Source organism: Clarias gariepinus, chromosome 23 (assembly GCF_024256425.1).
Source record: "Clarias gariepinus isolate MV-2021 ecotype Netherlands chromosome 23, CGAR_prim_01v2, whole genome shotgun sequence".
NCBI classification, from domain to species: domain Eukaryota; kingdom Metazoa; phylum Chordata; class Actinopteri; order Siluriformes; family Clariidae; genus Clarias; species Clarias gariepinus.
The window spans coordinates 25,089,944-25,117,500 of record NC_071122.1 but is presented as its reverse complement, the minus strand read 5'-3'; the positions used below and the strand labels follow the sequence as shown (position 1 = coordinate 25,117,500).

The 27,557-nt window shown below is 43.8% G+C and overlaps 3 protein-coding genes across 4 annotated transcripts in view; 2 read left to right on the top strand and 1 right to left on the bottom strand.

Moving 5' to 3' along the window:
- The window catches only part of rad54l2 (RAD54 like 2), a 12,612-nt gene extending 9,431 nt beyond the window's left edge, over window positions 1-3,181 (bottom strand). For both annotated transcript variants that reach the window (XM_053484068.1, XM_053484071.1), the window contains exons 1-2: window positions 3,052-3,181; window positions 1-170 (exon numbers count right to left, since the gene is read on the bottom strand). The exon at window positions 1-170 is cut by the window's left edge and continues 54 nt beyond it. In XM_053484068.1, coding sequence (XP_053340043.1) covers window positions 1-109 — 109 coding nt within the window. In that variant the 5' untranslated portion in view covers window positions 110-170; window positions 3,052-3,181. The remainder of the gene's footprint in view (window positions 171-3,051) is intronic.
- A 1,788-nt stretch (window positions 3,182-4,969) lies between these two features.
- bap1 (BRCA1 associated protein-1 (ubiquitin carboxy-terminal hydrolase)) lies at window positions 4,970-12,504 on the top strand. Its single transcript, XM_053484074.1, has 18 exons — window positions 4,970-5,153; window positions 5,602-5,631; window positions 5,732-5,786; window positions 6,509-6,641; window positions 6,773-6,892; window positions 7,023-7,084; window positions 7,249-7,391; window positions 7,514-7,592; window positions 7,927-8,050; window positions 8,172-8,304; window positions 8,419-8,570; window positions 8,760-8,872; window positions 8,993-9,320; window positions 9,448-9,631; window positions 9,722-9,948; window positions 10,154-10,246; window positions 10,389-10,461; window positions 11,418-12,504. Exons 1-18 carry the CDS (start codon window positions 5,117-5,119, stop codon window positions 11,549-11,551), a joined length of 2,220 nt encoding a protein of 739 aa, XP_053340049.1. The 5' UTR covers window positions 4,970-5,116; the 3' UTR covers window positions 11,552-12,504.
- Window positions 12,505-16,072: 3,568 nt separating this feature from the next.
- Window positions 16,073-27,557, top strand: part of bsnb (bassoon (presynaptic cytomatrix protein) b) — a 67,485-nt gene continuing 56,000 nt past the window's right edge. Inside the window, exons 1-2 of the mRNA XM_053484094.1 lie at window positions 16,073-16,202; window positions 27,219-27,522. Of these exons, the coding sequence (XP_053340069.1) occupies window positions 16,099-16,202; window positions 27,219-27,522 (408 nt within the window). The 5' untranslated portion in view covers window positions 16,073-16,098. The remainder of the gene's footprint in view (window positions 16,203-27,218; window positions 27,523-27,557) is intronic.

The window sequence follows — 27,557 nt, the reverse complement described above, 5'->3', positions numbered from 1 at the left end:
CGTCAGCGCCGTTCTCCCCGTCACCTTCCTCTTCCATATCCTCGTCCTCCTCCTCTTCACTGTTCAGGCTGGGCTCCAGGTCGCTCTCCGAGATCGCCTCTTCTGACATGGCGTCCCCTGGATCGTCAAGAGCACTACCTGCACATCTTCAGCATCCTCACTCGGACCGCCTTAAACACGCAAAACACAACCACACCGATTACACACCCTCACTCATACCGCCTTAAACATTCGACTTCGGCGCGAGTGACTTGTTAACAAATCCTGTGGCCACGTAGTTGTTTGGTTTATTGATGAGACCATCAAAAAAAGGAGTCGGGTCCTGTTCCTGTGTCACACTACATCACACTCGTTCTTTCTTTTTTTAACACCCTGCCAGCTCCTACGACTATATTCACGGCGAAAGTCAGTTTTGTTATTCAACATTAAAACCTGATTTTTTTTTTTCCTAAACATCACACTCCTTTGCACGTCCGGCTTTATACTGTAAAATGAAGTGATCATGAATGCACTTAAATAATAAAAAGTAGTTCGAGAAAGGAGAAATAGCTGAGAGAGAGAAAAAGATGAAGTGAAATAAGAGAGAGAGAGATTGCATAAGATCCGAGTTATATAAGGCGGGTTATGAAGCGCTTTTACATGAAGCAGCATGTTCCTGATGAAAATACAGGCCACTAGGCTGCAAGTGAACACACACACACGCGCACAGACAGGGCTAAACAAAATGAGCTGTACTTCTACCCACCTACACACACACACACACACACACACACATACACATACACATACACATTTACTTTTCAGTCACGACCCTCCGGTTATGCTCCATCGCTCCCTCTCTGTCTCGGCTGCGTTCTAATCGGAAACCTTTGCACCTTCAAGTGTATTTAAAAAATTGTTTTAAAAAGTTTGTTCGAATGATATGATGCGCAAATGAGCCAACGGTTCACAAATTGCTTTGACCTGAACGAAACGACCTGTCGCACAAAAGCGGGTTTAAGCACGTGAAGACCTGTACAGCAGTGTCTCAGCTGCGGGCGTGGCCGACGCGGCCTTCAACTTACAGTCACAATTTTTTTTTCGTCTTTGGTTTGCGTAACTCCGCCCTGAGGACTGAGCTGTCTTTATTGTCAGAAAGCGCGCGCTCCTTTGTTCTTAAGTCACGTGTTAAAGAAGGACAAATAAAAAAAAGAATTTACTCCTGTCCGACTGGTCCGTGTAAATATATTAAAAGTTAATTATAACAACTCAAACTCCCAAGTTTGACACCTCCGCACCTCCCAAGACAACTGAGTGAGCGTCACAGAGCGAGGGGGCGGAGCTGAAAGCTGAGTTCTAACATTTTTGCATCCTGATTGGCTAGACGTCAGCTATATTAATATCCGCTTCCAATTTATATAAATATATATAAACTGGAAGCGGATATTAATTACATTTGTATTAATTAATATTTAAAAGATCTGATTCCTATTCAAGAGGTCAAAGGTCAGGGACAGTAAGTGACCTTTATTAAACTCTCCACACACACAAAATCGAAAATCTAACAGCTTATTCATGTATAACACGCTGTTCACATTGTTCTGGTTTAAACACCAGAATATCCGAAACCTCAGCGCACACACACACACTTTACATGGTCAAGAGACCATGGTGTGTGTGTGTGTGGGGGGAGCAGCTCTGTTACAGACACACACCACTCAGTAATTATTCATCAAGCCGTCATAAAACTTACATAAACGACTGTCTGTGTATGACCAGCGTGTGTGTTACAAATCAGCAGGTTGATCTCGACTCTGTAACCACGAGGTGTACACAGTAACAAATAAACACACCTGCATACGTGTCTACCTTATATTCTATATACGCAGATATATATAAACAGAGATTGGGTGTGTTTGCATGTAACATCAGGCGGCGTTAGCCGTGAACAGAACGACGCGGACGGTTCAGAGGCGATTCAGAACGACTTAGAAGTGATTAGTGCAGAGACGGCGTGTTGTTTAAGACGCCATAACGTTATCAGATGTGTGTTCTTACTGAAAGTGCTTCTGTGACTGGGTGTGAATGTGGGTTTAGTCAGACAGCTGCTCTCTCCTCAGTACTGCGGACCGTACAGACCTACTCTCACCCACGCTGAGACACACAGTGTCATTAACCACTGGACAACACCTGGGACACGCCCACTCATACACAGAGTTACACCTCACAGTGCTGTTACTGTCTAATATCAGCACTCGTGGAATACCGCCTCTCGTGCACTGCTGTGAAATTATAATCAATCCTAATTAACGATAGTAATCAATTATGCAGCATGTCTTAACTTGAAAGAAAATACAACAAAGAAAACAAACTAACAAATATAAAGTAAAGAAAACGAATACTGTTCTAAAAACACAGCACACTTGCATGGAGTAAACATGTAGTTATGTATTTGTTTGGGTTCCAGTTATTCTCAGTACGAACCTGTTGATCTGAGGGGAACCTCGGACACGCTATGAAGCCCGAGCGCGCGCTGTTATAACGCGTTATAAGCGCTCCATCGCTCCGCGCAACTACAGCAGCAGCAGCAGCCTGACAACCCGGGCTCGGTCCCAAATCCCTCCCCGCGCTCGCGGAGTGAACTCCCTCAGCGCCGGGGAAGCGGCTGGATCTCGCGCACGCGCAGGGAGGCTGAGCGAGGGACCAGGGCGGGATTTGAGACACAGCCCTCGTCGCGCGCCGCTCTGGCCTAGACCACGGGCAGGGGCGAGCTAGCCGAGATGCTAACCTCTCTTTTGTCTGTTACACAGAGCGCTGAGGGAGTTCGCGGATAAAACTCACATTTATAAACCGCTCCGTGTTATTTTACGTCAGTGCGTTTCTCCAGGCTGTATTTAAACGCAGCCATGGTAAAAACCCGGACTAAACCGATTTAAACCGGATCGCTGAGCCCGAGCGTTAGCATCCCTCCGCTAGCCGCTCTACAGAATCGGGCTGATCGTTTTTTATCAGACTGCAGCGCGATATTTCTGTTCATTCGCGTTCTCTCGGGTTTGTAACCCGGGGTTTTACCTTGCACACCTTCCTGGATGAAACTGGGCGCTTCGGCGGCGGAGCCTCATCAAATACCTGCTTTTATTCGCAGCAGATTCTGTTATTTTCCCCCTTTATTATACTGTTTTCCATAAGTGCTACAGAAACATTCCGGAGTGCAACACGAGCTGGAGGTTAAAGGTTCCGCCTTTCACACTGGGCCCGTTTTGGGGAAAACAAATAAATAAATAAATATGTAAAAACATAAATACAGCCAAAAAAATGCATACGCACTTCGATATAATATTAATAATATTATCAAATTATTAGCATCATAATATATTATCATTTATATAAATATATATAAATAGCAATAAGTGTAGTATTTAAATATTTATACAAGTTTTTCTTTTCCTAAATTACTATTTTAGTGGATCAATAATTCTTATTTATAAGAATTCTTATCAATAACTCAATAATTGTTAAAAAATTTACATTTTTACATAATAATTATAATAATTACTATCTGTTTATATGGAGCACTTCATACATTTACAAACATAACGAAACATAATGTAGTGGAAAATTAAAAGAAATAAAAGAACCAACTAATGTTTAACTAAGCACTACTAGTGATATATCAAAGCTTTAATATAAATTATATAGCTTTTATTTGTATATTTTTTTATATTATTATATTCCTGGGTGCCTGATAACTCATCAAGTTTAGTTATTAGAATTTAGTTACAAACATAACTAAGAAAACATAATCCAGTGGAAGATTAAAGTATTAAACTAAGCAGGTGGTGAGCACTGTTGCTCTGCACCTCCAGGGTTTGGCCCCGTGTACTCCAGGCCCCCGCAAAAGGTGGAATTAGGGTGATAAAAAAAACTCCTCAAGTATTTCTTCTTTCACATCCAGATTGTCTTTAACAGCAATAACCTACTTTTAAACTTTATGAATCCACAAAAATAAGCAGTTAATCTATTTCTATTTTTTTATACATTTAATAACTGGTGTTATTTCTCTTCCTGGTAACACCAATGACAATTTAGAGAAAAAACTTAACTATTTGCAAAAAAAATAAAAAATGTCTTTTATGGTTTTCAATTACGCCAAAATCAATTAATTATTAGATGTAGTCAATTTTTATGTTTGACGTTTGACTGTTATAATTAATAAATTAGTAACAACAATGACAGACTTAAAGCATGGCATAAAATTGCTAAATAAATGATGACATTTTAAAATAAATGTTCTGTGCTTTTCATCTAGAGACCTCTGACACAGAAAAATGATCAAACAAAAACCTTTTGTGTAACAGTAACACTGATGACACCGTTTGGGGTGACTGAAATTTATTTAATATTATTTATTATGATAAAAGGATTGTTTCATGATGTTACTGTTTTGCATATTTTATAAGATATTGATGTTATTGTGGATTAGATTTATTTCATCAATCTTTAGATGAAAAATAAGCGCTCCCACTTTGATGTATGATCACAGTGACAAAGACGACTCCTTGAACTTGACCTTTTATTTAAAAATAATCCTATAGTTAAATATTGAACCTTAAAGTAGAAATGCAATAAAGAGAATGTACTTCATGATTGAAAGCACGTACGAAACTAAGTGACTGCACTTTCTACCATTTTTGTAAAATGACCCATAAATAAGTGGTTAATTTTATTCACAAAAAAAATTTTACATTCATAGAACCTATCTTATAATTATGATTTATGACAGTAAGTCATCATAATGAGTCAGTAAATCATAATTTGGAGATAATTTCCCTTGATTTTATTATTCCTTTTTTTTATCTAGGCAATGTTTAGATGGATTTTCTCCCTCGTTTGTTTTCAGCGACATCTAGTGGCCATGATCGTAATTGCAAACGCGAGTTACGGTCGCAGATTGATGACGCAATCAATGCTTGACGGATTTCCCCCCCTCCTTGTTATTGCTAGCTATTGTGTTTACTAGGAAGCTCGTCAGTGGAGCAGTGAAGGTTTCTCAGCTCTCAGAGGACGAACACGGCGACATGGAGCTTCATCAGAGTAAACTGTAAAACTGTCAGGATTTTATTTAAAGATAATAAACATGAATAAAGGCTGGCTGGAGCTGGAGAGCGACCCGGGTGAGTGAGTTAATGCTAGCTGAGCTAACAGGAGCTAACACTGAGGAGCTAACACAGGCTCTGTGATTAAAGTGTGGAGTTATAGCACACACACACACACACACACACACAGAGGAAGAAATAATGTTTTATAATGTTGTTGATTAAAGAGTAAAACACCTGATGTCAAGATGAAACCTGAAGCCTATATTATAATTAATAATAATAAAGATTAAAGTGTCTGAATGAGACTCTTGTGTAGATCATGAGGCAGCTGTGACACTGAGTGCAGAGACACAAGTCTTCATATGTGCAGTACACACTCTCACACACATACACACACACTCTCACACACACATACACACTCACACACATACACACACACTCTCACACACACACACATACACACTCACACACTCCTCCTGTGCACATGCAGTGATGATGTTCCGCTGCGCTTTGCTTTTTTCAGGTCTCTTCACGCTGCTGGTGGAGGATTTTGGTGAGCAGCGTTTCTTTACACTCTGTATTATTCCTCAGCGGGTGATTTTATCCAAAGCCTGAGAGAATCTAACGCACCGGTGTGTTTGTGTGTTGTTCAGGTGTGAAGGGGGTTCAGGTGGAGGAGATCTATGACCTACAGAGTAAATGCCAGAGGTGGTGTATATACACACACACACACATAATCGCTATAAAATATCTATTACAACATAATTGTATCCTGCACAACAGACTTTACTGAATCCCCTGCATTCCTTAGATCTCTGCCTGAAGTTTAATCTGCACCATCAGTGAATCTAAATGTGGAGTAAAAGTGATGTTATGAACAGTTATGTGTGGGATTTAATAATGTACCTTAAAATAATCTACTAATGCGCTACTGTCTCAATGTAAACAAACACCTGCACCAATAGATATTAATTAGAAAAGATAAAGTGAATATTTTGACTGGGATTAGTTCATATTTCTAAGTAGTTTAGGTGAATTTTTATCATGCCGGAGGCATTTTAAGACTTTAGACTTTTAAGTCTTCATCTTTATCCTTTGATCTACTTTTTCCATTTCTCATCTGTGATTCACTCTCCGATTACCGAACAGGGAGTGTATTTGTCTGAGCACCAAAGAAGGACAACTTAGTGTAAACAAGGCGTAAGATACTCAACCTTACAGAATGGGATTTCTTTGTATTAATAAGTTAGACAGAGAGTTCTGCTGTACAGAGAGACACACAGACATGTACGTGGCCTTCAATCTGAAATAATAATAATATCACTGATTACATTAAAGTTTAGAAGATTATTTTAAAGATTTAACCTTTTAACTGTTTCTACAAACTCTTTAATCCTAACGCTCGTGTGTTGTCTGTGTGTCGTGTTCAGTCCCGTGTACGGCTTCATCTTCCTGTTTAAATGGATCGAGGAGCGTCGCTCCAGGAGGAAGGTGTCCACTCTGGTGGACGAGACCTCGGTTATCGACGATGACATCGTTAACGACATGTTCTTCGCTCACCAGGTACATCTTGTTACCTTAGACCAGGGTTTAATAACCGGCCCTAATTTTCTCATGTAATGCCGTTTGTATAGTTTTTGCTACTTTGACTTGTGTTAATGTTAGAAATTGTGTGTGTGTGTGTGTGTGTGTAGCTGATCCCAAACTCATGTGCAACTCACGCCCTGCTGAGCGTGCTCCTGAACTGCAGTGGGGTGGAGCTGGGGAGCACGCTGAGCCGCATGAAGGCCTTCACCAAGGGGTTCAGTCCAGAGGTTTGTACATTTACACACTTCTACGTTTATACACACACTTTTTTTTTCTTGCTTATTTATGAATATAGTTGAAACTGACTCTAATTCTCATCTTTCTTTATTGCCTCTCTTTGTGTATGTGTGGGTGCAGAGTAAAGGCTACGCTATCGGGAACGCTCCAGAGTTAGCGAAGGCACACAACAGTCACGCCAGGTACAGCTACGTCTACAGAGCGCTGTGATGTCATGGTGCTAGCAGAGCGCGCCAGTGTAGAGCACACTTCAATCCGAACCCTTTAGGGCTGTACCATCTCCTCAGGTGTGAGTATTGTAATTAAACAGGATGTTATTAACGTCTGATTTCTCTGTTCTCCGAAGGCCTGAGCCGCGGCACCTGCCCGAGAAACAGAACGGCATCAGCGCGGTGAGGACGATGGAGGCCTTCCACTTCGTCAGCTACGTCCCCATTAAAGACCGACTGTTCGAGCTGGACGGCCTCAAAGCCTACCCCATCGACCACGGTCAGCTCCTCCACACCGCCACGCCCGCTCTCTGTGTCCCTGCGTCTCATTGTCTCCTTGTCCTTTGGTCGTGACATTTTCCTCCATTTTCAACTTCCTTTCTTTCCTTCTTTTCCCCGCAGGTCCTTGGGGAGAGGAGGAGGAGTGGACAGACAAGGCTCGCAGGGTCATTATGGAGAGGATCGGCCTGGCGACCGCAGGGTGAGACGCGATGTCACAGTCCTCTCTGTCAGACACTATCATAACGTTCGTCTCAGTCGGTCACATGGGGACGATGTTGCCCCCTACACCCCACCTAACTGCAACATCTACAGCCAAGGAGATATGTAGTGTACACTTCAGTTTAGTGTTCACTACAACACAAAGTGCACTGTAAAGCCTTACTCGTTCCACGCGGTCATGCACCTCGTCTCTGTGGATATGATTGCATTCCTTTCAAGCTTAAAAGCCTGACACCCCACAGACGAGACACGTCCTAACCCGTCTCTCTCTCTCTCTCTCTCTCTCTCTCTCTGTCCCCCCCACCCCCCCACAGTGAGCCGTACCATGACATCCGCTTCAACCTGATGGCCGTGGTTCCTGACCGCAGGGTGAAGTACGAGTCCAGGCTCGAGGTGCTCAAACGCAACCGGCAGATCGTTCTGGAAGGCCTGCAGCAGGTGACACAACCATCGCCCCCTAGTGGTGTAGTGTAGTTCTTTATGACAGTTTATGTACCTGCGGTGTTTCTAGAAGCCCTTGATGTTTTTTAATTTAATTTTATTGTTTTTTAATTTCCAGGCCATCAGGGCGTCACAATCAGAGCCGTCACAGGAACGCAAGCAGCACGACTCGTCCGCCGAGGACACGCCCTCTGCTGTAAAAAAGGAGGAGGGCGCTGATAGACCAATAGCCCCACCTGCTCCGTCCAAAGGTTTGTGTGTGTGTGTGTGTGTTTAAAGGATAGCAGATAATATTCCACAAAATAGATGTGTGTTAACATCTAGACAAACTATAGAGGTGTGTGTGTGTGTGTGTGTGTGTGTAGACTCAGCGGATGCAGCAGTCTCCGGCTCCTCAGAGAAACCCAAAGCCACAGTGAAACTCCCACCAGGGGGCGCCACCACCGGACCCAACCCCATCGTCCAGCGCCTGCCCGCCTTCCTGGACAACCACAACTACGCCAAGTCCCCCATGCAGGTGAGACGTGAGACACCTGTCTGTCTGCACTGTTTACTCTTTTTAGATTTTATACATTTTATTAATTTATTTCATTTTATGTTTAATTTTCCTCCTAATTAGTTTTATTTGTGTTGTACATTTCTCAATTGTTTTATTATTATGTTGGTTGTTTATTGTGTGTGTGTGTGTGTGTGTGTGTGTGTACAGGAGGAGGAGGACCTGGCTGCCGGTGTGGTTCGTACCCGCGCCCCTGCCCCCGCCCCCCCTCAGTCTCCCTACTCCGATGACGAGGATGACTATGAGGAAGAAGAAGAGGAAAGGTACAGATTTTAAGTGTGTATGTATGTGTGTGTGTGTGTGTGTGTGTGTGTGTGTGAGCAGTCACACAGATGTTTTGTATGACGGACATCCATGCTTTTGTTGTTTATATTCCTTTTCAGATTCCGCAAAAAAACAGGGGTCTGTGCACGGGGAGGCGTGTCCCGGAGCAGCGCCGGGGGCGGAGTCTCGAGCGTAGAGGGCCAGCTGGCTCTGAGCATGCTCGCGGAGCGACTGAAAAAGGAGACGCAGAGAAAGGAGACGGCGGCGTCCGCGCAGCAGGCGCCCGGCTCCTCCGCCCTGAACGTGCGCACCGAGGGCCGGACCGGGGGCGTCAGCATCACGCCCGCCTGCCAGCCCTCGCCCACGCCCAGCAACGAGAGCACCGACACGGCCTCGGAAATCGGCAGCGCCTTCAACTCGCCGCTGAGATCTCCCGCGCGCTCGCAGGTGGAAATTATTCACTTCCTGGATTAAACGCTAATCAGAGATTAAAAAAAAAAAAAAAGATTTAAGGTACTTCAGGGCCGTTGTGTTTAGATCTCTTGTGAGTTTCGGTACTTCTGCCCTCCTGCAGGCTGCCACTCGACCCTCCAGCCCCGTGGCCTGCCACCTGAGCCGCGTCCTGTTCGGGGACGATGAAGTCCTGCTGAGACTCGACCCTCGACACAACCGCGCTGTCCGAGACCTCGGGGCGCTGATCAGCTCCGCGCAGCTACAGCTCAGAGACGACGGAACCATCTACACACTGCCAAGTACAGGTACACACACACACACACACACACTACTGAAATAACGTCTGGATGTCTGTCTCCACGTTTGTAACCGAACCCCCCCCCCCCCGGTCACAGACGCGGTGTGCGACGTGGTGAAGAAGGCTGGAGGAGCGGACAGCAAGGAGACGAGCGAGAGGACGGAGGGAGGAGGCGCGGGGGGAGAGGGGGAGCCAGGGAAAGGAGGATCGTCCCGGGAGCTGAAAAAGGAAAAGGGGAGGGAAGAGACGAGAGACGGAGAGACACAGAACTTCACCGAGCCAGAGGCGCTCGCCAAACCCCAGGGAGAGAAATACACTCCTAAAGTGAGACCTCTGGGTTACTCAGTCAGGGTTTAGTGACGTTCCTGAGATATTTAAAAAAAAAAAAAAAAAACGTCACGTTCGTGTGATGTATTTATTTTAACCGAATTTGCTTTAAGTTTTGTTGGCTCTGTTTTATTTTTATCCGCTGAGTGTTTATTCCTGCTCAGTCTCGCTGTTCCTGGTGTTGTTTCTCTCCCCCGTGTAGGAGTTGTTGGCTCTGCTGAAGTGTGTGGAGGCCGATATCACCAACTACGAGGCGTATCTGAAGGAGGAGGTGGAGAAACGGAAGAAGTACAAGGTACGAGCCGCGGCGTCTGTCTTCACGAACACAACAGAACTGCTCCAGTCACTGATACAGCTTCAGATACTAAATAATGATCAAGTGATGAGGATCTCCTCTGTGTGTGTGTGTGTGTGTGTGTGTGTGTGTGTGTGTTTAGATCGATGACCAGAGGAGGACACATAACTATGACGAGTTCATCTGCACATTCATCTCCATGCTGGCACAAGAAGGTACACACACACACACACACACACTCACACGCACTTCATCACAATGTATCCTTTATTACAGACTCTTTGATCCTTTACGCTTTGATTTGAACTTATGGAGTTTGAATTTAATTCGGAGATCGACAACTTTATTCAGACTGAACAGTTACAAACATGCAGAAACAAAATAAATAAAAATATTAAGAATGAAAAAAAAAAAACCCTGTTTTTGCAGGTTAATTAGGATTAAACACGGAAAGAGATTCTCAGCTCAGCTTAACGTTCCTGCGCAGTGTTAAGTTCTCTTTGCTCCAATTAAACCCGATCCAACCCAACGCGGACTAATGAACTCGTGCCGAAGCACACGAGTGTGTGTGTGTGTGTGTGTGTGTGTAAGAGAAAGATGGCTGAAAAACTCTGCAGAGCACCGAGACAGATGAAATCATGCTTTAGTAAAAAAAATAAAGTTAAAATGTAACTTCAGTTCTGTAGAGTGAGAATCTGACTGCAGCCGTATAACCTCAGGGTCCTAATGAGCCTCCTGTTCATGTCCTGAGCAAGCGCACGCTTTATAACACAGCTCCTGTAGGTGGCAGTCTTTATGTCTCCTTCGTTCGCTTTCCCACTGTCTCTCTCTCTAAAATTATACATCTAATAAATGTCTCATTATCTCTCTCTCTCTCTCTCTCTTCCTCTTTTCACTGTTCTGCTTGGTATCCGCTCCTTTTTCTCTCTCTCTTTCTTTCACACAGTTGAGAGTTCTGTGACTCACATTAGTAAAGAAGTCATCATCAACAGGACATGTTTGTGTGTGTGTGTGTGATGGTGTGTGGCGGTAACGGTCGTCAGTATTGAGGTGCAGTGTTTCCCAGCAGCATGGAGGAGCCACATGATTCACTCGTTACCGCAGTCATGCTCACTGTGTGTGTGTGTGTGTGTGTGTGTGTGTGTGTGTGTGTGTGTGTGTGTGTGTGTAGGGATGCTGGCGAGCCTGGTGGAGCAGAACATTTCCGTTCGCAGGAGGCAGGGCGTGAGCATCGGCCGCCTCCATAAACAACGCAAGCCGGACCGGAGGAAGCGATCGCGTCCATACAAAGCCAAGCGGCAGTGAAGTGATGCCCGGGACACACCGCGGATAAAAACGCGATGAGTAATCAACTGTCAAGAACCTAGCGAGCAGATCGATATGACTAGGACCTCACAGACCTCACGGCCTGGCTCGAAAACACACCGACGCATCACACACATGAGAGCTAGCCAAGTTAATACTGAGGACTAATCGCTAGTCAACACATGTGAACCTAAAAAGACTAGCGCTGGAATTTACTGAAGGTGAAAACTGATCGTCATCCTGTGATTTAGTGCGAATGGAGACCCTCGAGACAATCGGAGAGGATGCGGACACACACACACACATATATATATATATATATATATACACACACATGTGCGTGAACGGATTAGCGCCAGTCAGCGTACCTGAATTTCTAAAAACTAGCGCTGGTTAGTACTAGTCCTAGGGAACACGCTTGTATATAAATTTTTCATTTCCATTTTTTGACACGCCATACACACCATTTGGAAAAACTCACACACACTTCAGTTTAATAATAAACATTAGGTGCTTGCGGACGCTCTCTGGAAAACCGAAGAAGACTAGCGCTAGCGAACCCAATAACAGCTACGGATAACAGGACGAGGACGTGACATAGACGTGGTGGACAGTTTGAATAGTCTTCACTTGTTTTTTTTTTATTATTATTTAATTGCCGGACCAATCAGTGTCAAAGTCTGGAGACTTTCGATGAGACAATTCTCATCCGGAATAGTCAGTGTTACTGGGGGGTTGGGGGGAGGAGAGGAGGGGGGTGATGGTGTTTGGACCAAACTTCCAAAACTTTGTGTCGTTGCCTCATTGCAAAAAAAACAGAAAGTGTATGTGGGATATATGTGTTTATGTCTGTTTATCTGTGCGAGTGAGTGAGTGGTTTTTGAATGTAATTTCTAGATGTCCTCCTGTATAAAATAAACATGTTACACTATTAAAAACTGACCTTTTGTCCAATGTGTATAAGGAGGATCAAGGCAGGAGGTAAAGATTAAATGATAGTATTAATAATAGCATTAAAGGTTTTAACTTTACAGCATAAGGTGTGCTTTTATGAGCTCAGGAGTGACCCGGATGCAGGGTGAGAACTTCACTCTCATGGATTTATCATCTTTACAGAATACAGATCAGTTTCCAATAACTTTAATAATCTTAAAAGAATATTTTCTCATATACTCAGTACCAGACACAAGTTTGGATTTGCTGGATTTTCACCATTCTAGAAAAATACTGGATTTTATTTTCTAGTTCTTGCAAGAACGGTATTGGATTTATTCTAGATTTTATTCTTTTTTTTCCCAGTTGATATTTTAACACATTACAGTATTACACATTTAACAAGTATTATAGTATTATGTCGAGTGCGTTAGTAAAACCCATCAAGCTCCATGATGAAACTGTCTCTCATGAAGACCTTCCCAGGAAAGCAAGACCAAAACTGAGCTCTGCTGCAGAAGAGAAGTTCATTTAGAGTCACCAGCCTCAGAAATTGAAGCTTTACAGAGCAGAAGTAGCAGATACATCTCAATATCAACTGTTCAAAAATAAAAATGCATATTTTGCAACGTGTCTTCAGCGTTGTTTTACATTGTAGAAAGAAGTTCAAATCAAATCGACTAGTAGAGCGTCTTCACAGGAAACCTGTTTGCAGAACCTGTGCCTGTGCAAAGTGGGTGTGGCCTCACCGTTCACACACGATTATCTCGAAAGAAGAGACGCTTTGATTGCTAAAATTATTCACTCTTTATTCCAGTTAATAAATGTTTATGAGTTGAAATATACTGGAGATTCATCCTTTTTTTCAGGCTTAAAAAAAACAAACAAAAAAATCCACTATAAAAATGTAAAAGCGCTCTGAGTTCCTGCAAGCTTAAAAAAAGATGCAGCCTTGACCCTGCTACAGAAAGTGTGTGTGTGTGCGTGCGTGTGTGTGAGTGAGTGAGTAGGCAGTGAGCTACTTCTCTCTGCATATAAACTCCTAGCACTCATCAGTCCAAGTTTCCCAAAGTATCATCGGTACATGATAAGTGCTGGTCTGAACGGATTTAAAATAAATCCATCTGAACGCGACGTGCTGATGTGATAATAAGAAGGAACGGGGCTATAAATAAGCAGATACTGTAGGTGCAGGGTCTAAAAGAAGCAGCGTTATATGCGATCCTGCACCTCTAAGCGCTCAGTGAGTCTGAAGTGATGGTTTTTAATGCCGTAGCTCGGACAAGTGAGGCGTGTCCTACCACAGGCGTGTCCTACCACGGAGGACTCGGATGAACCCTTAATCTGGTTCTTTTTCCGTAGTCACCCTGATCACTCCTGTGACGGTGTCCACAGTGTCCTCACATGCCACTTTACGCCGTCCAACGAGGCCTAATTACCCCCATGGAGTTTGCTGGCGCCTCCCTGTGCTGGCGTCTCCCTGTGCTTACCCAGTTACCCTTTCAGATGATTGACAGGGTCTTGAACAAACAAACAAACAAACCAAAAGCTATCGATCAGGTTAATCGACGTTCACTAATCAGTCGTGTGTGTTTGTGTGCCGTCCTTCAGAAAAGTTTCATGACTTTAAGAATGTGCTGCGTGCCTTCTCTCTCTCTCTCTCTCTCTCTCTCTCTCGTATCCGCGCAGGTGCTTCTGGGTAAAATGGCGTTGATGTTACACATCAGAGGGCAACAACAACATTTAAATCCCTCATGAAGCCCGAGCAGAACCTCAGCACGCCCTAATGATGAAAGCACAGGACGGGTTTATGACGCACAGTCGAACTGACAACTCCTTACTCCAGCTGAATGAATAAAGCAGGATGAAGGGCTTTTAGAGAGACAGTGCTGAGAACGGGATGCAATTATTTAGCCGTCACAAAACACACAAAAACCATAAATGTCAATTATGTCCAATTATTTCCTGTCAAATAATGTGGCTAAAAACCATAGTGACGATGAAGGAAACACATTTGAAATAAATTCAGATTTAAAGCATACTGTACACACCAAGCAGATACACTATACACTATATGGACAAAAGGCTCCCCAAACCTGCAGTGACATTGTATCCAAACACTCACTCTCTCATCTTCTATAACGCTTTATCCTGTATTCAGGGTCACAGGGCCTGGAGCCTATCCCAGGAGGCTTAGGGCACGATGCAGGAAACATCCTGGACAGGGTGCCAATACATCGCAAGGCACACACACATACACACTCACTCACACGCTACGGGCAATTTGGGAACGCCAATTAGCCTACCCTTGCATATCTTTGGACTGTGGGAGAAAACCAGAGTACCCCGAGGAAACCCACCAAGCACGGGGAGAACATGTAAACTCCATGCACACAGAGACGGGAATCGAACCCGGACCCTGGAGGTGCAAGGCGACAGTGCTAACCACTGCACCCCAATGCCGCCCTGTATCCATACACACACACTTCAATATGGAGTCGGTCCCCCAGTTGGTTTTGCAGCTATAACTGCTCACATTCTTCCTGGAAGGCCGTCCACAAGATGTTGGAGAGTTTCTATGTGAATTCGTGTCCATTCACTCTGTAGAGCGTTAATGAGGTCAGACACTGATGCTGGACGAGAAGGTCCTGGCTCATGACCTCCGCTCCAGTTCATCCCGAAGGTGCTCGATGGGGTTGAGGTCTCAGGGCTCCGTGTTTGGGCCGCTCGAGTTCTTCCACGCCGTCTTTACGGTCCTTGCTTTGTGGGGCGGAGTCATGATGGAAGAGAAGTGGGCGTTCCCCAAACTGTCACCTTGAAGGTTATAAAAAGCGTAGCATTGTCCAAGATTGTCCTTCACGGGGGACGAGGGGTCTGATTGACTGGAGCACCTGAATTCAATTATAAAGATGTTTGGACAAATACTTTTGTCGATATGGTGTATGTGGACACAAAGCACATTTTTGACATCCTGCAGATTGTTAGATAACAATAATAACAACAGGTATTATAATAATTATTATTATTACCCAGTACAACCTTGTTTAATTTTAGACACGCCCCTTTTCCTGGGTTTATTTAAATTATTTATTCATTCATATAAATCTGTGTGTGAGTGTGTGTGTGTGTATATATACTGTATATAGTAAGAGAGAGAGAGAGAGAGAGCGCGCGCGTGGCTTCTGTACATCCGGGTCTCTGCGTGTTTCAGCCTCAGATGCTCCTGTAGAGGGCGCTGCGCTCGAGACGCTGCGGCCGAGGGAGCGAGCGAGCGAGCGCGGATCTAGGGCGCGTACGAGCGCGCTCCCGCCTGTTTGCGTGCGCGCCGCCGCTCGGCCCTTCCCGTGCCCCGCCGTTGTGACTCTCGCTCGTCGCCGGATCCGTCGGTCGGGTTGTGGCGGTAGTGATGATGATGATGATGATGATGATGGCGGAAGAAGCGGAGCTGCGCTGAAACACACACACACACACACACACACACTCTCTTTGTGCCTCCTGTAATTTAGTCGGTGGAAGCCGTCGACCGATCGGGCCGCGCGTGTCCGTGTGTCTCTCCGTGTCCGTGTGTCTCTCCGTGTGTGTGTGTGTGTGTGTGTGTGTGTGTGAGAGAGTAAATGGGGAACGAGGCGAGTCTGGAGGGAGAGGCGGCCCAGCCGGGAGCCGCTTCCGCTTCAGCACCACCGCGCGCCGGACAGCTCCACGAGCCCGGACCGGACAGGTAGGATACACGGGCTGCACTGCGGCTCACACACACACACACACACACACACACCTGGGCTTACACTCGTTACAACCACAACAACATGACCGGTAACGTTTCATTCTCAGCCGTGACAACCACACACACACACACACACACACACACTGTGGCACTTCAGCACCACATCACCTGAGCAGTGTGTCGTCTTTATAACAACCCTGTCAGTGCTGCTGTCAGTCGAACCGTCCGCATCGATGATCTGACCAGCGTAAGAGTGTGTCCACTGTGTGTGTGTGTGTCCACTGTGTGTGTGTGTGTGTGTGTCCACTGTGTGTGTGTGTGTCCACTGTGTGTGTGTGTGTCCACTGTGTGTGTGTGTGTGTCCACTGTGTGTGTGTGTGTGTCCACTGTGTGTGTGTGTGTCCACTGTGTGTGTGTGTGTGTGTGTGTGTCCATTGTGACTGTTTATAACCGTGGAAACGTGTGTAAGGTTCTCAAGAGCTCTATACGATATGATATGATACGATACAATATAAAATGTTACCATGTGAAGATATGATGTGATATAATACGATATGACGCCGAACGAAATGATATGATACGATGTGAAACGATACGATACTGTATGATACGATATTATACGGTGTTAAAAGGTATGTTACTTAAGACTAAGACATGATATGATACGATATGATACAATACGATTAGATAAGATGCGATACAATACGATATGGAAAGATACGATACGATGTGCCATGATATGATACAACACGACATGATATGATACGGTGTGGTACGATACAATGTGAAAAAATACGATATTATATGATATGATACAATAAAATGTCTATTCTAAAGGCAACAATTCGATATCTGATGAAACCAGTGGATCTGCTACGATATCATGTGATACACTTTCAGTTCTCTTCACTTGGTCTGGAGGATCCGGGTCAGGTTTAACCATGATGTAGAAAAGCGCTGTTTTAAAAGCCTCACCTTGCCAGCATGTTACACTGATCCCATTCATCTGGTCTTTACACACCTAGCATTAGACATAACTGTAATGGCACAACGCTCAGTTACCCGGGTAATATTCTGTTTAATAATATCACACATAATTAGATTATAACAGCAATACTTGTATTAATACTTTAATCTAACGCAACGTGCAATGTTTTTTATCCTTTTAATAACAGAATTGAGTCCTCTATGGCTTTTCACATCATCTAACTTTAATGCACAGTAACATTTTAACACGTTACCTCGCTATAAACATTTCTGTTATGACAGTATCGTAGCTTTACATCCTGTAACAATGTTCTGATCAGGGTGTCTTAATGATTTAACACTGATTACTCTTTACAGAGCGATAACTGCGTGATTAATACTTACTGGTCGATACAGTGCGGTCAGTGTGTCCATCACTGATCCCTGGCCTTTTTGCTGTAGTTTAATCACAGTATCAGTATGTTCAGTAGATTTATATATTGTAGTAATAATAATAAGAAATATGTGCAGGTATAATAATAAGGCTTATTTCAATTTCTGATATTACTCAGAATAATGATTTTAATATATCTGTCTGAAAAGTTATTTCAGTTCAGTATTAGGGGTGAAGACATCCTCGCCCCCCTTCCGGGAGGTGACAGAATTTATTTTAAACATTTTATTAAAAAGTATTATTACAGTCGCACCGCCTCAAAACCCTGTTAAATAATTTACACACAAGTCTAAAAATATGGATTAATATTATTACGCAAAATCCTTCTTTGATATTAATCGATCTGTTATTTAAATCGTTAAATACTTTGTTTTTCAAGCAACTTGAATACTACTACTACTACTACTAATAATGATAACAATAACAATGATATATTTCCGTATGATATATTATGATATATCAATATATATATATATATATATGATACTGTATAATATAATATATTATGTAAATGCGATATTAATGTCTCCCAAATATTTACACCCACAACCCGTAAATAGTCTCATTTTTGCAGACTAATATTTTGATTTAAATCCATAAGAAAAGTACACGTTACATCAGCTCTGTAAGAAACGAGTGTGTAGCTAGTGTGTATGGACATGACTGTAGCACGCGTTCTGGCTCAGTAGTAACTCTGCTCGCGCTGATGAACGTCTTAAACGTAAATGTGATGTACGTGAGTAAAAGGAGTGAAAGACAGTTTCTATCAGCAGGCTGACTATCAGGATTCTTAACCCGAATGGACAAACTGAGTGATATAATACATAACACACCAGACACTAAAAACCTTGTTTTAAAAGAATGGCTGCAGTGGGACACCTTTAAATCTATCGACATGTGTGACGAGGTTTAATTTGCGGTTTGTGACCATGTGTGCAATAACACACATACTGTATAAACATGTATGCATTTTAATCCTGTGCGTCTGATTCTACCAGCATAACAGCTGTTAGAATCAGACGCACAGCAGCCACGTACACAGTGGCAGCTGGTGCAAAATTTTTTATTAAAAAGGTTATTAAACTTTTAATAAATGTTTGTAAATAGCCATAAGAAGTTTTGGAAAAGCACCCAGTGTGAGCTCGGCCGTGATCACTCGACTGCTGCTTGATTAGAAGATCGGGTCGATCTGGTCCAAGCTCTTTAAGTTTTTTTCTTTCTTCGCCCGATCGCCTTGTGAAGGGGTATTTTAACAAATACATTACAGAATTTTCCCTCATATTTAGCTGCTTCGACGTCTATCACTATTCAGTACATTAACTAACAATCTGCTGACCGTTAATAAGACTCGTTCAGAATGGACCAATCACATGAGCACAAACATTTAAAAACAATATTGATTCGCTAAGAACAAAAGTGGGCGGGTTCAGGGCGCACAGAGCTCCGCCCCAAGGATAATTTGAAAAAATCCAATTAGAGCTTAACCACAGATTACGTGCTTTTTAAAAATTTACGGGCCTACATGGACACTCGTTTGCCCGTGATACAGTTTAGATTTTCTTTAAATTGTAAAAAAGAAATACAGCAGAATATTGTGACTAAATGACTTTATTTCATTATTAAAGTAATTAGTTATTATGTTAAATAATTACATGTTAAAGTAGCATTCTGCTCTGCCTAACTTTAAGGGGGGGGGGCGCCCCTGCGCCCCTTATTGACCGGCCGCCACTGTACCTACAGTAGCTACACTTCAGTACAGAGCTCACTTCCTGACGTGATCCACATCCATCGCTTTTACACACCAAAATTAGAGTCTCCTCTTTTGTTCCAAAGTGAATTTCATGTCTTTACGCTTTATGTGCATTTCTTCGAGCTGTGTATGACGTGTGTACGAATCTGCTAGGAATCAGCCGTAACGTGTGATTAATCAGCCTGAACAATCTGAGGGGGCGGAGCCAAGTGGCTGACTAGAAAAAAAAAGCTCACTTCGATCTCTTCACGTGTCATTGTGTAAAGCACGAGCTACGTGTGTGAAGGAGACGTCACGTTTCATTAACGTGTTGAATGTCCGGATATAAGAAAGAATTGGCATAATGAAATGTTCTCTGTGTGTGTGTGTGTGTGTGTGTGTGTGTGTGTGTGTGTGTGAGAGAGAGAGAGAGAGCGATAGGGCCGGTCAGTGTGAGGCGTGATGAAGCGCCGCTGCATTAACTATTAATAAAATTATGATGAGGAGCCATTTGTTACACATGCGTGTGACGCTTCTTCCCAGCTCTCTCTCTCTCCATCATTCTCTCTCTCTCTCTCTCTCTCCGTCTCTCTCTCCGTCTCCCACACAGACATGCTCCTGTCCACCCTGTGCCTGTTTTTGAATTCTTTACCCGCCTCGAGCTCATTCTCTATTTCACCAGAAAGCTAGAAAGCAAAGAGAAGAAGAATCTGAGATTCACGTTTTAAAAGCGAGCATCTAACATTTCATCGTCAATGCCGTGTTCGTCCCTCGCCTCTTAATCTCTCTCTCTCTCTCTCTCTCTCTCCTTCCCTTTATCTGTCCGTTTCTGTCTCTTTGATTTCTCTCTTTTTCTCTGTGCAGAGAGAAAAAAAATGCTCTGTTCATGTTTCTCTGCATGATCCTGCTGAAACACTATCTCTCCACTGAGTGTATAGCTGCAGCCCTGTGTGTGTGTGTGTGTGTGAGAGAGAGAGAGAGAGAGAGAGAGAGAGAGAGAGTGAGAGGCCCATTGACAGGCAGAAGGCAGGTGAAGGCAGATTTCACGGATCACCAGGTTTTCCCACGAGTCCAGACCATCAGGTCATCATGTTTAATCTGAAATACGTAATTCTAACACACACACACACACACACACACACACGCATAGACACTCAGTCTGTCCTGGAACAAACAATCAGCTTTGGGATGAAGGGGGACGTACAAGTCGGACTAAAAGCAGATTGCTGATACGCAACAACCGAATCTGCCCCATCCCACCCCAACTCACCACGACCCACCTCACCACGCCCCACCCCAACTCACCACACCCCATCCCACCCCAACTCACCAGGCCCACCTCACCACGCCCCACCCCACCTTGCCACACGTGGGTAATTATGCTCGTATTCAACATGTGCGAATCTTATTCCGACAACCATGGAGTCAGGCCTTACAGCATCCTTATTCATTTACATTTACATTTACATTTAGACATTTGGCAGACGCTCTTATCCAGAGCGGCCTACAAAAAGTGCTTTAATGTTTACATAATTGGATACATACTTACACTGGGTTAACTAGGTTAATAACTAAGTGCCATTAGTCCAACACAACTAAGAAGAGTTTTTTTTTTTTTTTTTTTTCTCGGGGGGGTTCAAACGGTGTTATTTTCTCAGGATCTTATGTTCCGATGATGCACTGAAAGGTTTTTCCACGTTGTAATGTACAGATGGTCCAGCCCACCAGCATCAGGAGGGGTTCAGAGTAGACACCCTGTGTAAGTTTAATGGTTATCTTTAATGTTTTGGAAGTGTATACATATTTTAGAAGTGTATTCATGTGTTGATTAATAACTCGGAACAAAGAGACCAAAACAGTGATGTGTTTTCAATTAAGCAGCGGTTAGTTCTGATTCAGTAATCTGATTGGACAAGAGGCGTTATTCCACGAGAGTGCTGATAATAAACAGTAACAGCACTGGAACGTGTAACTACAGTAAATGTCCCAGGTGTTCTACAGTGGTTAATTACACTAACTGTGGGTCGTTAGTTAGTTCCAACAAGACGTGGAAGGATATGTGTGGGCGGAGCAAAATAATCGAATAATAAAGAAGCAAATCATAATCTGTTGGTTATAAATAGCGTATGTGGAACTGTTATGTAAAAGCAATAGCACACTCGAGGATGTGCTGTTGTGCTGAATATCAGCACAGATGTGATCAGGCTGTGCAGTCGATATTGCACTTAAACACCATTTATATCCCAGCCCTTTCCTCATGGCTTATGTCTGTGTTCTGAGGCAGAAACTTTGGTGACACCATGATCACAAATAACAGTAATAACCTTAGGAAGCATTACTGTGAATTTCCTTAATAAAGGTAATGAGCTGAGGAAACATCCTGCCCTGGATATCTTCATAAGCACGGCTCAGATGATGCTGCCTCATAGTTTTTAAAGTTATTGGATCATGTGACAGTCAGGAGCCGATCACAGTATGACAGACGTTAACTGTTCCTCCTCAATACTATGCAAAAATTGTGCATACTTTTTTTATGTGTTTTTGATGATGAAAAATGTTTGTTTGTTTGTTATGGACGGCTAAAACCTGACCTCTGATTAGTTTGTGATGTTATGCATAATAACTGTGTGTTTTAGCATCGATCAGATCGGACACAATTGGAGGAGGCAGACGTATTGTAAGCAGCAAATGTACGAGGCAAAGTAGATAGTGGTGTAGAAACGGTCCTGAGCAAGGCTGTGTAGTCGCAGTCCGGCGAGAGCGATGGGGGAGGGAGAAGCGGTAGGAGATATCGAGGGCATAAAAAAGAAGAGAGATGAAGCGATGGTGTATTTCCTCATAGACCGAGAAAAGACATCCAAACATCATGCTGATAAAAGAGCCTGTTTCATAATGACACCGCAATCGAATAAAGGTGCGTTCAAGAGCTCCAGGGCTTTCTCTCTCTCTCTCTCTCTCTCTCTCTCTCTCTGACACTATTTCTTTTTCTCTTTCTCCCTCTCTCACTCTCTCTTACTCTTTCTCTCACTCTCTCTCTCTTTCTCACTCTATTCCTTTCTCATCTTCCGTGGTCACACTTACTGGCCTCTATAAAAACCTGTTCATTGCTCGACTAACACGTGGTACGAGCGAGTCCCGTCTGAGTGAAGTCACCCTGAACAGGCATATAGTGACATGTCTGTTGGTAAAGTGAGATGAAAGTGAGCCACACACACACACACACATACAGGATTAGGTGTGAAATAGGACCCGGAGGCATACACTGCTTTTCACACGATTCGGTTTTCAGTTTAAATCACCACCCATAAGTCCACTGTGGATGTGGGCGTGTCTCGTACATCACCCTTATAGTGCATCCCAAAACATGTTATTATAGTGTAGATGTGTCCCAGACTACAGATCTGAGGCCACGCCTCCTTTACTGTGACTAATAAGTAGACAGGCCACGCCTCCTTCACTAAGAATGATAAGCACACAGGCCACACCTCCTTCACTAAAACTGATAAGCACACAGGCCACACCTCCTTTACTGACAACAATAAGCACACAGGCCACACCTCCTTCACTAAAACTGATAAGCACACAGGCCACACCTCCTTCACTAAAACTGATAAGCACACAGGCCACACCTCCTTTGCTGACAACAATAAGCACACAGGCCACACCTCCTTCACTGGGCATTATAAGCACACAGGCCACACCTCCTTCACTGGGCATTATAAGCACACAGGCCACACCTCCTTCACTAAAACTGATAGGTTCACAGGCCACACCTCCTTTTTTAAAAATGATTATCACACAGGTCATGCAATACAGCCTTAAATTTCTCTCTCTCTCTCACACACACACACACACCTCTCTCTCTCTCTCTCTCTCTTGCAGGTCTGTTATTGACTCCTGTTATATATCAGGTAGAAACGAGTCTCTGGAGAGCGAGTGAGTGCGACTCCTCTCCAGGAAGCAGCTCTATTTTTCCTCTCAGCTCAGACCACTGACGATAAACTCTCAGTCGATATATACGAACGCCTCGGCCGCGCGCGGGACGCCGGCCCTATATTTCACGCGAACGCAGGAGCAGAAGCACACGCGAGGGCTTTTAAAGATTGATGCTACTTCGACTGCTCCCGCTCTGCGCCGCTCCCGTGGATTTATGAATCACGAGCGTGAAATCTCTGCATGCGTTTGCGCAACAGAAGCGCGCATGCTAGTCGACTCGAACACCGCCGAGTATCGAAAGGCAATCAAGCCACGATTGTGTCACGCAGTGCCAAACAAATTAGCAGAGCGTTCGCTAATTGCACGGGAGCTGGGATTCGGCTTGTAAAAAGCAATCAGTCACTCATTGGGGGGGAGGAGGCGGTGAAGGGGAGGTATAGGGATAGGGTGGGTTTCCATACAGCTGATATTTATGCGGAGTTTGAAAAATGGCAGTAAATGATACTGCAGGTCTGGACGGGGAAAAAAAAAAAGCCATGTTAAACGCTAAGAGAAGAGGCTGTGCTGAGGCGTAACTTCACAATCTGCTCCTGTGCAAGAGTTTGTTTCAGACTTTAACTTTTATTTTCTCAGCAAAAAAACACACAGAGTCATCAGATACATCGACACTTTCCTCAGCAATGTGTCAGTACAGTAACAGTTGAACAAATAGCTTAGCTGTAGCTGAGTTATCTTACTAGCTAGCGCTGATTAGCATAAACCTGACAGAGGAATCTGTGATGCTAAACAGAAGTGACCGCTAGCGTTCCAACAACATAGCTAACTTTACATTTAATTTCATTACACGCTAATCCATACATACAACATGCTAACCTTTCAAACAATCATAGCGATGGTTCAGCTAGCTAGCATTTTTTTATTTTATTTGGAAACCGAAGATTTAAGCGGATGAAAACTCAGCTGTTACTGTCGCTTGTTTGACAAGCTAGCAAATGGTGATTAGCGAAAACGTGACAGATGTTAGCTGTTAGCACACACAAGTGCTAGCTACACATGAGTAGAAGTGGAAGTAGAAGTGTGTGTGGTGTGTATTTTGTAAGATCCTGTCATTTGTAAGAAAGGGAAAGAGCTTGACAGAGAGAAAGTGTGTGTGTGTGTGTGTGTGTGGGGCACACAACTTTCAGACTGTCACACACTGGTGTTTTTTCATCTGAATTGACGCTTCACTGAAACTTTTAGACGGCAGGTGATGAGCAGTGAGCAAATCCCTCTCCCCACACACACACACACACATACACACACAAATATATACATACACATACAAACACTGTTCTGACTCACTGATGCTGTCAGAATTACTTTTTTGATTCTCGCTCACTTAAGGCGTGTCTGAAATCCGTCTGAGAAAGCCTGTGTGTGTGTGTGTGTGTGTGCGTGCGTGTGTTCTCTCCCTCAATTTTCTAATTGCTTTGCTAATCCAAACTGATGCGCTTTCATGGAACAAACGCAGTCTGTCTGTTTGTCTGCATAGTGACGATAAATCACCCGTAGTGACCAGGAACACACACACACACACACACACACACACACACACTCTCTCTGCAGGCTCTGTGGGAACTCTAAGCCGAGAGATACCTGCTGTGTTCCAGTAGTTTTAATTGAAAAGGAGAAAGAGGAATATTGAGAGAGACAGAAGCAGGTTTGATCTTGGCGCCGCAGGAGAGATTTTAACTCGTTTAAACTCCCGAGAGCGCCGAAAAACACGAAAACAGAAATACGCCGTGAAAGGCCGAGGCTTATATCGCATTTTATTTTATTGTGTATGATATCAATCCGGAAACTTTTAATGAAAACAGACTTTTTGTTTTCTGGAGAAATTTTCTTCCTGTACATTAAGCAGCACATGAACCTTTATTAATCCAGCGGTCTTTAGGACCCAGGGTAAAGTGACGTCCTCGATAGATGTTTTAAGTGTGTTTTCACATTTTTGGCACGATTGATTTGCTCTGTCCCTGGTAACGGTTGCTTCCCCTCCCCACGTTATAGCGTATATTCGCTCTCTGTTCCCGGGTACACCTGGATATTTACTCTCCGATACACCAGGTGGCGGTATACACCTACTTGGTTTGTGACCTGTATCGGCTATGGCTGTGTAGTTCAGAGGATGAGATTAGTGGAGATTTTGGAGGAGACAGACAACGCTGATGATGTCGCTTCATACTCGATCCGTGCGCGAGTACGCAGTATTGTTCTCTAGATCGCCTTCGAGCACAGTCCCCGAGTACGGAACGATCGTGTTCTCACTGGTCAAAATGAAACCAAACTTTAAGGTGGAGTGTTCTCGGGAACGATCCCGTGGCGTTTTGGCCTTCCACTGGTCTGTTCTCAGTAGGTTTCCCATCATGCACTGGTATGGCCTGTACAGCCTTGAGCACGAAATGTCGGAGAAAATATATGTTTTATATGTAAATTTTTAAATGAAAAAAACAACAAACCAAAAAAACTGATGGGAAAAGGCGAGGTTTTTAAAAATTCACTCTTCTTCACGTTCAGGAATAAAGGAGCACAAAAAATAAATAACCAGGCGCAGCCGAAAAGTAGAAGAAATCCATTTTAGAAAATAAAAAAGTTTGAGTCAGAATACAGTTTCCTGAAGCCACTTTAACTGCGGTTGAAATGAAGCGACTAAAAATCATATTTGTATTTGCTTCACATTTAATTTTATTTATTTTAAGGTTGGGCGGGTGCAGCTGCCAGATCTGAACGCCTCCGGCGCACGTTTCCTTCCAAACCTTGATGAAAATCGGCTTCACGCTCGATTTCCGCTCCCGGCTGGCTCGCTTTTTCACTCGTGCTCGTTCCGTCGCTGCCGTTTTCCCGCTGAGTCACTCTTCTTCTTCTTCTTCATGGAGAAACGGTCATTTCTGATGGCTGCTGAGAGACGCCACGCTTCACACGCCCGCGCCTTTTCTTTTCTACAGCCCTTTTCTTGCTCTGATATTTCATTATTTCTTGTCTTGGAAGCAGCGGGCATGTGCGCCTACACCCGGCCCTCCTGTCACACCTGAGTGTCAGTGTTTTAGGCCCAGTAATATGAAGCCCCTGACTGCTGCGAATGTGTGTGTGTGTGTGTGCTCTGACTGTTAGCTCATTTTCTGTCCTGTGCACTAAAAAGTGGTTTGTATTGATGGATTAATGAAGCCTCTGTCACCTTTTAAGTTCTCGGAGTGACATGTAAGAGCGACACGAGAGCTTTAACAGCCGCGAACATGACAACCCATGACACGCCGTGGCTACACTTACGCAGTCGGTTATGTTAATTTAGGTTCAATTTAATTTATAAACTGATTCCCTGCGTCTATTGGAGTAAAGGCATTCTGATTTAATACATTGATTTATTGAATTTTGGGCGGAAAAGTGATTCAGCGAGTTCTTAAGGCTAGATTTGTTGTTGTATTGTGAAACATATTGTCCCATAGGAAATAATGTAGATGCAGATAATCTGTTCCAGCTGCACAAAAAATATTACCAATATTTATCACTATAATCATATTTTTGCACATAAAACAATCAAAACATTTAGAAAAGACGTGTAAATGAAGTAAAATATGAAATAAATAGCTCTCTTAACCTTAATTTATGATTCCTCTCGGCACCGGCTGCTTTAAAAACCAAACCGAAAGTGTCTCCCTTTTCTTCTTGCTACCCATCTTGATAACATTCTTGGGACCCCTAGTGCTGCGTCTTTGCTAAATCTTTTGATTTCGCTCGTATGCCGAAAATGCTAATTAATTTAATTCTTGAGGTGAAAATTCTTAAGTCGTCCTGAATTCTGAGTCCCCCCAACTAAAGTGATTCTCAATCAGGACGCTGTTTCCCTGATCTTTTGTCTGATTTCCTTTTTTTTGTTTCTTGTTCTTTCTCACAGCATCCAAGGCAAACCCGCCCACACAGACCCCAGCAATGGACCCAAGCCGGGGGGATCGGTGGGTGGCACCCCTGACCAGAGCCACTCTCCCCGAAAGAGCCCTCAGGGGGACGCCGGTGGTCCTAAATCTCCCTACTCTTTGCCGCAGATCGCCCCGATGCCCAGCAGTAAGCTGTGCCCGGTGTGTAAGACTGCCGACCTGACGGGCGTCTCGGACGGGCAGCCGAACTGCAACACGTGCACTCAGTGCCGCACCACGGTGTGTAACCAGTGCGGCTTCAACCCCAACCCACATCTCACAGAGGTAAGAGTTCAACGTCTCCTCGGCGCGTGTCCGTA

What these genes read in the sequence shown, in the direction of transcription:
- bap1 (XM_053484074.1), top strand. Translation starts at nt 5,117, where the DNA reads ATGAATAAAGGCTGGCTGGAGCTGGAGAGCGACCCGG. An exon ending in GCACACAACAGTCACGCCAG is followed by an intron (nt 7,085 to 7,248) that starts GTACAGCTACGT and finishes TGTTCTCCGAAG; the next exon opens with GCCTGAGCCGCGGCACCTGC. An exon ending in GAGAGAAATACACTCCTAAA is followed by an intron (nt 9,949 to 10,153) that starts GTGAGACCTCTG and finishes TCCCCCGTGTAG; the next exon opens with GAGTTGTTGGCTCTGCTGAA.